Genomic DNA, 13695 nt, shown 5'->3' with positions numbered 1-13695 from the left:
CAACTCCCAGACAGGGATAGGGCAATTTTTTTGTCAAGGGGGGGGCATTCTGTCTTTGCTTTGCTATATTCTATTTAAAAATTCTTTTTTTTCCCCTCTGGATGGAATTTCTGAGGTGTTAGTGGATGAGGGAGATAGGGGATCTGGGAGAGGGTGGGAGAAAGCAGAAAGCAGTACAAATACAAGACTTCAAGCAGATTCTCAGAGCGACTGGGAGGTAAAGACACGGAAAGGGTTTGGTGGAGAACGCTAGGTGCTAGGACAAACACACAAACACTAGCCGAACTTTCAAAAAATCTATTATTCTAAATAGGAAATGCAGCAAGGAGGTTGTAATTCTGACTGTGCTCTGCGAGATTACAGACCCTCTCTGGTTGATTTCCCCCCCCCCATTTCCCCCCTCCCTACAATTGGGTGGATTTGATCTTAACTTTGCTTGGAGAACAGAACACTGTATGTAAGTGCGTGGGTGAGTGAGAGGTTGACACACACACCAGCCACACTCCCAACCCCTTCTAGGAGGGCACACATAACACCCCACCCCCCAGCACCCCATTTCTCATGCTTCAGGTAGAAGCATAGTCCTCACAGCACAAACCATAGGTCCCTTGGAAGGAGAGTCTGAGGTCTTTGCCATTTTTTTTTTGCAGGCGTGTTGCATTTATACTCAGGGAGGAGAAAAAAAAAATATCACCAGGCACAAAGGGAGGAGGGGGGCGGGGAAAGGAAAGAGGGGGGAGGGGGAGGGGAGGCAGCGAGCGTTCAGGTGAAATTAAAATTGGAGGTCAGTTCCCGGATTCGATTCTCTCGGTTCATTTTCTTGAGTTTCATTCTGCGATTTTGAAACCAGATTTTGACTTGTCTGTCTGTAAGGTTAATGGTCTTGCTAATCTCCAGGCGGCGCTCTCGCGTCAAATACATATTGAACAGAAATTCTTTCTCCAATTCCAGCGTCTGGTGTTTAGTATAGGGGCACCTCTTCTTCCTTCCGCTCTTTGCTGTCAGCCAATTTCCTGTGGTGTTTTCTGCCTTTATCTCCTCTGTTAAAAATAACATTATTTGCATAAGTATCCCTGGAAGAGGCAAACCCTGGGAGCTGTACTGTAGCCTTCACCAGCCTGAAATGGGGGGCGACTGAGGGAGTATATGGGGAGCTGTGGGAGCTGCTCTGGCCTCCCAAGCCTGGCTGGTGGGGGTCCTCTTGGACTCAGAGCTCTTAGAATTTCTTTGGGACCTAGATTTACAGGAGAGGGTGAGGGTAGGGAGGGGAAAGGCAGTGGTTCTTGCCTTCAAAGCACTTACTACATTGACATCACCCAAGTCCTCCTTAATCTAGCAGATTCTGAGAATTCTGGCTCCCCTCCCTCCAGCTTGCTGAAGCTGGTGGGTTCCCTAAACCTACCCAGACTCTCCCTTAACTCTATTCTGCCCCTGCTCTGGAAAAATCCAATTGGACAGAAAAGTACTTTCCAGGCTTCAGACCCAAGTGCAGAGTCCACTTCTCACAGCTCAGAGCCACTTTGTAGAAAGCTTTCACCTACAGAGGGATTGTGTCCCTGTCTCTGTACCTAGAGGCTACTACAGTGGTCCCTGCACTAGGCCCCCAGCTCTTGATCCTTCCTGAGTTGCTAATGGAGTCCTTCTGCCCCCATTAGATCTCCCTTTGGCCATCTCTTTCTCTCCTGGCAAGGAACCCTAGGTGTTTGTAGCTGAGCCAGGCAAGCTTGGAGCAACGGAGGTCAGGGGCAACAGCTCTGGGGCATGCTGAGAGGTCCTCAGACAACTTCCCTGGCCAGAAGATCTAAGGTCAAGGGAGAGAGATATCTTGAAGTATTATTACAGCCTTCTAGAAAAATTCCTACTCAGTCTGCTTACAGGTAGATGTATGCCTGCAAATACAGGTGTATACCTGCAGAAGTACACACACCTACACACACAGGTACGCCTGGGGATATATATATATGTATATATATATGTATATATATATGTATATATATATGTATATATATATGTATGTATACACACAGGTTTACTCATAGGAGGAGACACCATAGTGTGTATATCTTATTGTCTTGTTGACAGCTTCTCTCCGTGGTACATATTCTTGCTAAAAAGGACCAGGCTTGCTCTTCCAGCAGTAGAAAGGAACTTGGCCATCTTTTAAAAGGAAAAACACAGAGTGTAAAGACCCGAAAGGGGACAGCCAGCTAATGACTCTGGCTAATGACTCTGCACTATCTTTCCTCCCTAAGCCAAATGCAGCTGCTAGCTTCCAGGATCTGATCTTGATTGGAGGTAAGGAAGAATCCCTAGGGGACCCAGGAAACGCCAGAAAAAAAATGCAAACTTGAGGCAGCAGTCTAAAAGAAACAACTTCAAAATCTGCATGTATATAATCAGGTCTCCTCTCTTTACACCTGCAGATTTCCTGCCAAGTTGTTTACAAAGTTTTCCAAATCTAACTCCACATCTAAGTCTTTATTTTTTATTGGGGTTGTTGGGTTTAAGGGAGAGGTGAGAAATTACACATGGAGAAGTTTAGGCAAAACCTCTCTTATCTCTGACCTGCTGGAGACTCCAAGAAGGGACGTGAGGACCAGAAGAACAGAGGCAAAGTGCAGGCTGAGGAGATTAGTTTGGGATGGAAGGGGCAGCAAGGAGAGAAAGGAAACCCATCAGGGTGGGTTTGAGTGAGGAGATGGACTGGTTTAACCTTGACTTTGCTTTCTGTGGGGCTAGCAGGCATCTTTCTCTGCTTCATGCTGCACCCCAATCAAGCTCAGGGTCTAGGGGGAGGGTATAAAATTAAAGCTTTATACAGCACATGTGCACAACGAGGAAGGCTTTTGCATGTGTGTATGGAGGGGGGGGTGCCTCCCGCTCCCTCTCATCATTCCAGGAGCACACCCATGTTCATCTTTCTAGCCTGGGTCTCTAAGGACTGATTTGCAAAGGCCACCTTTGCAGAGCAGACCCAAAAGGGCAAGGCTCTGCCCTTGCCCGCCGAAAACAGTACATGTGTATGTGTAAACGGGAATGCATAAGTATGTGAGGGACATGCAAGAGGTGTATGTGTGTGTGTGTGTGTGTGTGTGTATGACACAAGTCACCGTCAGAAAGGCGTGTGTGCGTCGTCGCATCCATATACAAAGCAACACAGATCCAGTCTGCCCCCAGCTTGCTTCACTCTCAATATTTCATCTACCTTTCTACTCAATGAGTCCCTCTTCTATACTGCTGCCAGTAGCCAGGATTGTGGGGAGGTTTAGTCCTCACCACCATTGGGCCTTTTCCAGTTTTTCTTTCTTTTCTTTTTTCTTTTCTTCTTTTAGCTTCAACTTTTTGGGGAAAGCTGGTCCCCTCAGCCTACCATTCCTTGCTCTAGTCTCCATTCTTTTCTCCAAGTGTCTGAGAAAGGTCCCGAAGGCCCTCAGTTCCTACAGCAGAAATGAATCTTGAACCCTGAGCTTGAACTCTGGCTAGGCTTTCTCTCAACAACCAAAATCACAATGAAATCCAACCAAAGCCACACTCCCTTTCAGGAGTAAACCGCTTGCCACGCATACAGAAAAATTCCAACCACTCATTTGTAAGCTGTTTTTGTGGAAACCGATGGAAAAATGCAATTTAGGAAGGGGGGGGGAGGAAAAGAAAAAATTTAAAGAAGAAAAAAAAACACCCTTAAAACATTTCAAATGCCCTGTTCCAACGCCATCTCCTCCAAGCCAGGCATCTGGAGGAGGGGAGAGATGTGGCAGGCAGCCCTCTACCTCCACCTCTTCCGGCTTCAGCCTAGCTGCCCAAGGCCCCCAGGCCCAGCCAGAAACCGCAGGAGCCCAAACCGCACGCACAAATCAGATCCACAAACAACACATTGCATTTCGCAATAAGCAAATTTCAACTGAGAAAACGCACTGAGGAGCAATCTATTTTACTAAGCCTTCCCTAAGTCCCTGGCCCAGGAACGCCATTTTAAGCTTTTTTGTGTGTGTGTGTGTGTGTGTGCGTGTGTGTCTATGTGTGTTGGAGTCTTGGACCTGAGTGGGGGACATCAGCCCTCTCAGGACACCAGCCTGGAGAAAGCCAAGCCAGCATGCGGTCCGGAAACGGTCACCCCCGTCCTGGATAGCCCAGGGCACCCACAGGGGGAGGGTACTGCGCACCGCCCCTGCCTTAACACCCAAGGCCCCCAAGGCTGGCTCTGCACCTCCAAGCTCCACACGTCGCCGCTTACCTTCCCCAGCTAAATGACACGCCACGGCCACCGGGGTCTAGCCCCTAGCAGACACTAGCCACCAGCCGGGGTCCATGGAGAGAGTGAGAGAGAGAGACCTCTCATTCCTGAGGCTAAAGGCCCAACCCTCCTTCCCTGTCCCCTTTTCCTGACCACCAAGACCAAGTGTCCTCAGCGTCCCAGGCCGGGGAGGGGACCCCGCGCGGCCCAGGCGGCCTTACCTTTCGCTTCGTTATCCGAGGTGTCTGGACTGGAGTCGGCGGCCTTGGCCCGCTCCTTCTCGCTTTCCGAGGGGCTGCCTTTTGGGCCCGCCAGGCTCTGCTCCGTCTTGATCTCGTTGGGACTGGGGGTCTGGCTGTCGGACTTGGGGGTCTCAGGGAAACTCACTTTGCCCCCAAGCTGAGGCGATTCCAGATGTTCGGCGCGCGGATTGAGACTGGCCCGCTGCGGCTCAAAGGGGGCTTCGAAGTCGTTGGCCCCGGCACAGTGGGGCGTCTTGTCCAGTGCGGAGTAGCTGGGGCTGGCGCGGTAGTAGCTGGGCACCGGCACCTCGTGCTCCCCGAGGCAGGACTCCGGCAGGGGGTGAGGGTAGAGGGCTGCCTCGGGGCCACTTTTCGCCCGCTTCTCTGCGCTGTACATGCAGCAGACATTCTCCTCCTTGACACTAGGTGGGTAGGAACAGGAGGACAGCGGCCTGCCAACAGGTTGTTCCAGGCGGTAGGCGGCTTTGGGGTCGCCCCAGGAGTCCAGCTGCGAGAGGTAGGACGGGTAGGTGTTGAGGGCGAGGTTGGGGCTGCCTCCCTCGTCCCTCTTGGAGAGCGAGGGTGCGAGCCCGCAGCCCCTCATCACCCCGCAGTTGAAGTCACTCCCAGATTGCATATACATGCCTGCGCCCCGGCTATAGCGCTCTCCTCCGCCGGGCGCAGCCAGGGGCTCCCCGTACGAGTTCGGAGTTACATTGCGAGGGCATGTCATTTTCAGAGAGAGGGGTTTTTAAGGAGCAATACTACAGCGGAGGAGCTGACATCTTTTTTTTTCCCCTCTCCCCCATCCGGGAAGGGGGGGGGAGGGAATCGGTTGGAGGGGCGGGAGGAAAAAAGAAGGGGAGGGGGGGTGGAAATATCAGCTCCATAATTATCCGCGCATTCGGTCCTCACCATGTGACGGCTAGACCAATGGGATTTGAAAATGGCCTTGATGATTCAGACGGCCGTGACGTCAGCGGGGTCAAGTTGTCGGCAGGCGGAGCGCGCAGCGTGGAGTAACAGCGCCACCTAGCAGCTGCCTGGGGGTAGGGGCACCCGAGCCCTTCCCTGCAAACAAAGGAAGTGCCCCCCGGGCAGCAAGGGGCAGTAGGGAGGGGGGGTAGGGGGAGATGGAAGGGGGGGTGGATTCTGGGGAGAGGGGGGTTTGTTTACCCGGGAACCAGCCTGTAACTTCTGGGGAGAGGGGGGTGTAGGGGGGGAAATGCGGGAAGAGAGGGAAAAGGAGAGGCAACTCTGGGCTCAAAACAGTCAAATTCAAAATTAAAAGGTCAAGACAGGACTCAGGTACTTCTTTCCCCTCTCCTCACCTCTCCTTCTCTTCTCGCTCTCTTTCCCTCTCTCTCTCTCTCCCTGCCCCTGCTGCTGCTGCTTCTCTTGGGTGTGGGCACAGAATGAGGGTTCCTTTTCTTTTTTCTTTCTTTCTTTTTTTTTTTTGGGTGGGGTGATAGTGCTTCAGTAGGCAAAGAATGGAAGAGAAAGTTAAAGAATTTCCAAAGAGGACTAAAGTTTCTATCTCCTGCATCCCATTCCACGGGTGCAGTTACTACCTAGGTGTGGGAGCTCGGAGCCTGCCCGCGATTGCGGGTGTTGGAGGTTGGTTGAGTGGCAAGTTGTTCCCTATGAGATTGACTGGGAATCTCTAATCTCTAAGGCTAGGGATGGGGGGGGGGTGTCACGGTCACTTCAGGGCTGCCGAGGAAAGGACATGGAAACTCCGGCAGAAGGAAGCCTGAGACTAAAGGTACCCAGCTCCCGACCCTGGAGCTCACGGCCTGGGCCTGGCTGGGCGGGCAGTTTTGGATCACCGCCTCACGGCTTTGGCCTTGGAGCCGGTTCGGCTGTGTTTGCTCCAGGCTAGAGGTCCTCCCTTTCCGCTTGACCTTGCCCTCACTAAAACCCAGAATGGTCCTGGAGAGAAAGATCCGAACCTGTGGGGGCCTAAATCGGGGTTGGGGGGGGGGGGGAATTTTACATCAACACGGAACACAGGAGCAGCACTGGAGACTTCACTAAATCCGACCCAGAGAAGAAGAGTCCTTTTCTGAGCGATTGGGTTGGGAACATTTTGGAAAGGAAAAGACAGGGAGGCCAGTCTAATTTTTGCTATTGTTGTTATTGTTGTTGTTTAATAAAGGAAAGAAAATTGGGGGGGGGGAAATGTATGTTTGAAACAATTCTTTCCTTTTCTCTGCCGCCTTTCTCCCAAAGCGAACTAAATTCTCCACCCCTTCCTCAGGAAACGGAATCGGGAGAATTACTTGTCTTTCCGGTAGTCCTACATTTTCCCCTGGACCGAGCCCAGGCTCTCGACTTCCAAGAGAGCTGGAGCCTGGCTAGGAAAGGACCCGAGTGCCGAATGCTCCCGCGTGGACAAGCTGGAGGCTTAAACCGCTGGAAGGGAGGCTCGAGCTAGTAAGGCTGGAAGAGGAGGACTTCTGAAAGAAATCCTTCGAATTCCCTGAACTAGGGATGAATAGAGAAGGCTTAAGGATCTCTGAACTCTTAGGATAATGGGAAGAAAATGTGGAGTGGTGTGACTTCCTTGCAGGCCAGCGGGGAGAAGATTTGAAATAGTTTTGTGTTTTCATTTGCAGGGCTCACCGTGGCCTAAGCATGGGGGTTCCCCAGGGCAAGGTTAGGTTGTTTAGGCCCCAGACCAGACTTTGGGACAGTCCGGATAGCAGTCAATCCAAAGAGCCATTTGTCCCACCGCCCATCCCGCGGGAACCAGCCGAGCCTTTATGGCCACTCTGTTTGTATTATCTGCATAAGTCTTTCTCCACCAGTTTGATCGAAACCGTTCCCTTTTACGAGGACCCAACGAAAATTTCCCGTCATATTTATCAGCTGGGGATAAAAATTTAGTATGGGAACTGATATTTCCTCATTTATGGGACGATGAAATTAAAGACCAAAGCAATTGAGAATTATATGACTTTGGGGGGTTCCCTCCCCCCCCTTTCATGTCTCCTTTATTTTCCTGCCTAGTGTGCCATCCATGGAGTTTTGTCATCTCAGTTCCCTGCCCTTGTCCCCTATTTTGGGGTGTAGTGAGCCCTTTCCCCCGGCGGCCAGGTGCCGCTTAGCCACCTCCATTCTTCCTAGCTTTTCTTAGTGAGGGGCCATGACTGACCCACCTAAGCCTCCACTCAGGCCAGTGTGGACTGAGCAGAGGATGAGAAGGGGAAAAGCCTTGCAAGGAACTGATTAGAGCCCGAGCATGGGAGTTTGTTGTGAGGATCAGCAGAAGAGGGGGAAAGTAAGCAAATTTGAAAAATCTGCTAAAAAAAAAAAAACCCAACAAAACAAAACCCAAGCCCCCAGGCATAAAGTGGGGGTGCCAGCAGGAGAGAAGTCATCACTTGGCCCCTGGCTGGTCTCTCTTTACCAGCCGGACTCCCGCCCCCCACCCCAAGCCTACCTCTCATCTTCAAACCTTTTTCATGGGGAGGGGGATGAAGTCGCTTCAGAATCCCTGCCGTTATTAATGGAACAGAATACCCCCGGGAGACCCCCACCTCAACTCCCAACCTCCTCACAAGAACAAATAGTGTTTAAAGTTGAAATAATTACAAGTATGATAAACACGGCCCATTAATGAAACAAGAAATCAAATTCATCAGCCTAAGTGGGACCCCCGGTGGGACAAATGTTTGCCTCTAATTACTCAAGATGAACGAAAATCCTGCGCCTGTTAAATAAGAGTGTGCTCGGACTCAGACTTGACTAACTTGTTGGGGTTTTTGCACACTTAGGGATCTGCCTTGGTGGAACTAAAAGGAAGAGAGAAAGAGTGAATGTGGGGGCCTGATGGAGGGAGCATTTGTGTGGGTTCAGGCGAAGTCCAACGTAGTCTGGGTCCCAGCCCTGCCCCCTTGAGCTTATCTTTCCCCGAGGCCACGAGCAAAGGCAGCTTGCTTCCTATTGTCCAGGCCTGGCGTTCAAAGGCATGCAGACCGCCACAGCCACCAGCCTTCAGCCTGCATCGCTGCCATGCACCTAGCTGCCTCTGCCTACAGAGCCAAAACCCTTCTCCCACTCCCTGTGGCACTGGACTGGTGTCTACAAGGAAGTCTATTGTTAAAATCATCCATGTACCGATTCTTATTAAGCCATTTCTCCAACTTGCTCATTGTATTAAGTGAGCAGAACCTTTGCCTGACTCCAGGGCTCCCCCCTCCTCTCTCTTTTTACCTCAATTTAGGGAAGGAAAAATCCGCGGGTCCACAAACCAGAATGTGGTTCAGATTATGCCTATGACTCCACAAATCCCATCTGCCCTAAGGGTAAAGCTCATACCCTTTTTGCTCTTCCAGCCACAGGGATACCGGGATCCTAAAGAGGCAACAAGGCCAGACTAGGCCTCCTGCCGCCTGTGAGTCTGTGAGCAATGAGCCTAGGAGGGTCCAGAAGCTCCTGGCTAGCTCCAGGAGGGCCCAGCGGTTCCACGCAGCCTGGGGGCTCTAGGAGTCCTGGGGGAAAAGCACAAGGAAAGTGTAGTGCTCCAAAAGACCAGAAAGAAAGCTCGGCTGTCTTCTAGGCGGTAGGTAACCCTCAAATCATCCCCAGAAGCACCCCGATTTCTCCAATTAAAAATTGTTGGAGGTTTCCCCCAAAAGGTTAAGGAAGTCATCTGGGAAATTTAGAAGATTAAGTCAAAAAGGAAGCGTTTCTATCCCTTTGGGGTGGAATAATAAACTAGAATAAAACCAAAATGTATTTACTGAAATCTCTTCAAGCAAAATGGAAAGCAAAACCACACCAGTCATTGCAAGGATGATTTTTTTCCCTCTTGTGAGGGAGGCCTAGATGAATCATTTTATTCCTAAATCTTGAAGGAATGGATTTGCCTTTCTTCACTAGTACCAGTTGAAATGGGAGCAGGATAATCCCAGGAAAAATGTGAAATAAACAGAGGTTCAGGAAAAAAAAAAAAAAACAGAGATAAAAGGAAGGGTTTTTCAAACAGGTATGGAGCTGAGAAGCTGCCTCACTGCTGTATTTCGGATCTCAGTTATCTGGGCAGGCTGGCTAGCGAAATTCCTCTCACAACTGAACCCTGGACGCAATTATGCCCAAATACTACTAAGTTGAGCATCTATACACATGTCCGACTTGCACTTAATTGTGTGTACCCCGTCACAAATATTCACTTTTACCCAAAGTGTTCCTAGAGATCCACGAATCCTGAAGTCTGATAACCCGCATCAGCCCGACCGCTTTCCGGGCCCTGCCGAAGCCGATCAGCTATTTTAAGTTTGCTTTCTGAATCGAAACCAGACTGCAAATGCCTCCAAGAGTAGCTTTGCGAGGAGGAGCCAGATGAGAGAATGTCTTGGTGGGGGGAAGGTCCTGGTCCCCACTTTAATGGTTTGTTTCTAAGTTTTCCCTGTCGGTCAGATTTCCCTCCAGTATTGGGCTGTGGTTGGACTGCCTTGTTCCTGGGAAGAAAAAGAATCCCATCTTTCTTCATGGAGCTAAATTCCTTTTTGAAGATCTCAGTTTTCTTTATCTCTCTCTCTCTTTTTCTTTCCTTCCTTCCCTTTTTCTTCTTTTTTTTTTAAACCTTCCTTCTTCCTTTCTTTGTCATTTTCTTTCTTTATTCTTTTTCATCCTCCTTTCTGGTTGCTTTGTTCTGTTTTTCGTGCTCTTGTCCCTCCATGTATTTCATTTTTCCTTCTCTTTTCCTAACCCTGTCTTTAAAAAAAATTGTTGTTGGCTTCCTTACTTTCCTATTTTCTTCTTTCTTTGTTTTCAATTTATTCTTGTGCTTTTCTTCTCTCTCTTTAATTCTTTTCTTCCTCTTGACTTTCTTTCCTAGGTTCTCTTCTTTTTCTCTCTTGTGCTGGCTCAGACAAGGAAAAACAGCCGGCTCCGTCACACGCTTCCCCATCCTGGCTGCTCAGGCTTGGAGTTGACCTTCTGCCTTCAGCCTCACAAGGCAAGGTATACAACTTCCAGTGGGCCGGCAACCAGCAGTCAGGCCTCAGCAGTCGCCATTAAAGGGAAGGAAAAACCAGCTCTGGGGCTCATCCCTACAAATGCTGATGGCTTCCTTGAAGTGCCAGGTTCCAGAGGTCAGGTATCTTCTTTTCCTTCATACCAGAGGAGCTTTGTCCACTAGGCCTGCGTTTAGAAACAGTCCCCTCATCTTGATTCTGACTCCTAAGCTAAAGGCTAAATTTGCCAAAGTTCAGCTTGGTGCCCCCAAGACTGGAGCCAGAGGAAATGAGGGAACTGAGTTCTGTCAGTTGAAGTGGAGGGCAAGTTGAAGGGGTCATCTGTGGGCTTGGCAGCCCAAAGGCCATGTCCTCAACATGAGCACCTTTGTTCTCTGTGTTCCTAGACTGCAACCCTGCTGGCCTCTGTCTCTTTGGGTTCCGCAACAACTGTGTGCTCTGGGCAAGAGTTTCTTGGCATTTTGGAGTGTTTCTTCACACCCATTTTTTACTTTACAGGCGACAGGGGTTCAGGGCTATGTGTTGAGAAACCCTCCAAAATCAGCAGTCTGGGTCAAGGTTATAGGACTTCTCCACTCTATGCAGTGGGCTGTGTGTGTGTGTGTGTGTGTGTGTGTGTGTGTGTGTGTGTGTGTGAGAGAGAGAGAGAGAGAGAGAGAGAGACAGACAGACAGACAGACAGACAGACAGACAGAGACAGAGAGACAGAGACAGAGACAGAGACAGAGAGACAGAGAGACAGAGAGAAAGAGAGAGGGGGGAGGGAGAGGGAGAGAGAGAGAGGGAGGGAGAGAGAGAGAGTGCCTGCTGGAGGAGAACAAGAGATGGTCCTGGCTGGCATTGTACAAACTTTGGTGATTTATAATATGCATAGTACACAGTATTGCCCTGAAGGCCTGAAGCCACTGGTCGCTGGCAGCCCCCAAAAGCCAAGGTGAACCTCAAAAAGGACTGGCCGAAATCCAAGCCTTTTTGCCTTCAGCAAAGAGAGGCTACACCCACAAAATAGAGCTCCAGAGCCCCTCTTGTTCCTCTTTCAAGAGATCTCATCCTATGGCACAACCTAAACATTTAAGCTTTTTTTTTTTTTAAGGGAGGGGGAATCTTGTAAAACTTTTTATGCCAAACAAAGTTATAAAAACTTCCCAGGCGTTGCCTTTTGCAAAGGTTTATATGAATAATAAAGAGTATAGTCGCGTGCACAGTGTTCTGGCAGGCTCTGAGCAGGGAGGGTTGAGCCAAGAGCCCTCTCCAGCCCTAGAACTCCTAGAAACCCCGAGATTGCCCCCTTCAGGGAATATTGGCCTAGAAGGAATTGTCCTCCAGATTCCTGAGGTGGGGAGGGAGGAAGGGGTGGTGCCCTTGACTCTCTTGAAGTTCAAAGTTCTTCTTTGGCCTGGTGAGAAAAGCCCTTTCTTTTCTCAGTCCACTCGAGAAATTGGTTCAAAGGTGGTCTCTTCCCCTCTGCTTCAGGGGCTGAAGGCAACTGTAAGTCTGCCCACACACCAGGTCTGTACCTTTTCTTTTGCTCCTCCCAGACTTCCCCAACCCCTCCATATGGGGGCATCTAGAACCCATGAACGCTCTGTTAGAGCGTTCAATGGGGTGTTAGGAGCCCACCTCCACGGAATCCTTGCATTGCTATCTTCCCTAGCAGATACTCAGACCCAGGGTCCGAGTAACAAAGAAACTCCAAATCCAAGGCTATACCAAAACCACTTCTCATGTCAAGTACCCCTGGCTTCTCTTGCACCCCCAAAGCCCATAGTGGGAGGGGGTGGGGCCCAGAGTGCTCTCTTAGCCTACACCACTTAATACCCTTGTAAACTCCCACGTGCGCTATAAACTTGGATTTTTACAACCAACATTCCTCCTCAGCTCCGGGAAACTTTGAACTCGGCCTCTGGTTTATTTACTTGGGGGTGGGGTGGGGAGCAGGGAGCTAAGAAAGGCTAGAGGAAAAGAGGGAAAATGTGGGGGTAAAGGGATGATGGGGTTGGAGGGGGGGTCTGGGGTGTGCTGGGAGAGCGAGACCATCCACTGTTGAGTTTGTTTACTATTTAGGGCGGAAGCGTTTTCTAACACAGGCCAGACTGGGTCGTTAAGGGCGAAATGAAACTGGGTTTAGAGGCGCGGGGGGCACTTTATGGCGGCGTCTAGACGAAGATCTTTTGTTCCCAGGCAGCGCTGCGGCTGGAGGGGATTACCCCAAGAGGTTGAGCCCAGAGTGTCCCTGGACAGTAAGGGGGGCTGGACATACCAAGAGGCTGAAGGTGGATTGGTTGGGGGGCCACGGGTCCTCTCCCCCACCTTTTAGAAGGTCACCAAAGAATGGCAGGTTCTTGGGCTTGGGTCACAGAAAGTAATTGTTTTTCTTGCACCATGACTCTCATCCTTCAGGATATTCTGTATCTGAAGGTCTTTTCTGGGCTACACAATGCAGGGAAAATGGACCTGCCGGTTTAAAATATTTTTCTTCAAAATCCAAAGCCTTTTGGAGGTTAATAGTTTCCTTTATAAGCTGGTTTATTCTATCGAGTTATCACCATGTCATTTAAGAGGAAACATGGCCGCGAGACTAATAGTCCTTAAGACGGCCCGCTAGTGGGCAAACATCGTACCTAGAAACATGTATATGTGTCTCTCTGCACACAGAGAGGACCCTCAATTGCTGACCACACTCAATAAACACTGCCAGTGGTTATACCATATGGAGGATGCGCACTCTAGATGTATATGTGATCAAATGTATTCCACTACAGGCAAAAGCGTGCAAACAGGATTCCTCCTCACATACACACCTACGTACACTGCCTTAAATAATGCAATGCTTGTGTGGACAAATTTTGTCTCAGAGACTCACATTTACAAATAAAGATTCAGATACCTCAGCTGCAAAGACCCCTGCCATCAAAAACAGGCTCAATGGCCTCAGTGCTTTTTCCTTTCATCCCACAGAACTGCAATGACAAAAAAACATTTTAAATCACACAAGAACCAAGAGGGGGAGAGATGAGAGAATCAGTCCAGAACCTCTGCCCTCAAACAACGAATATTGAACAGGGACTGACAAGTTTCCTTCACTAGAAGTGTGAAAAGAACCACATTAATCTTTACACAGAAGAAACATGCAGTAGATACAGACTGGTGTATTGACAGTCCCTACAGCTCACCTCCTTCCCCAGTGCCCTACTTTATGTCAGTTCCTACAAAACACATCTCTGAGGCCTTCTAT

At 49.7% G+C, this 13695-nt stretch overlaps 1 protein-coding gene across 1 annotated transcript; it reads right to left on the bottom strand.

Moving 5' to 3' along the window:
• Positions 1 to 96: 96 nt before the first annotated feature.
• Hoxc10 (homeobox C10) lies at positions 97 to 5325 on the bottom strand. Its single transcript, XM_070006158.1, has 2 exons — positions 4456 to 5325; positions 97 to 1040 (listed from the first exon to the last, which is right to left on the bottom strand). Exons 1-2 carry the CDS (start codon positions 5207 to 5209, stop codon positions 763 to 765), a joined length of 1032 nt encoding a protein of 343 aa, XP_069862259.1. The 5' UTR covers positions 5210 to 5325; the 3' UTR covers positions 97 to 762.
• Between the last annotated feature and the right edge of the window lie 8370 nt (positions 5326 to 13695).

This window comes from Dipodomys merriami, unplaced genomic scaffold (assembly GCF_024711535.1).
Source record: "Dipodomys merriami isolate MVZ:Mamm:240054 unplaced genomic scaffold, mDipMer1.0.p SCAF_699, whole genome shotgun sequence".
Lineage (NCBI taxonomy): Eukaryota > Metazoa > Chordata > Mammalia > Rodentia > Heteromyidae > Dipodomys > Dipodomys merriami.
This window is presented reverse-complemented; position numbering and strand designations above follow the sequence as displayed.

Excerpts from the sequence above, each read along its gene's own strand:
- Hoxc10 (XM_070006158.1), bottom strand. The coding sequence starts at position 5,209 with ATGACATGCCCTCGCAATGTAACTCCGAACTCGTACGGGGAGCCCCTG. Across the intron at positions 1,041-4,455 it reads CTCGGATAACGAAGCGAAAG|AGGAGATAAAGGCAGAAAAC; the intron begins GTAAGGCCGCCT and ends TATTTTTAACAG.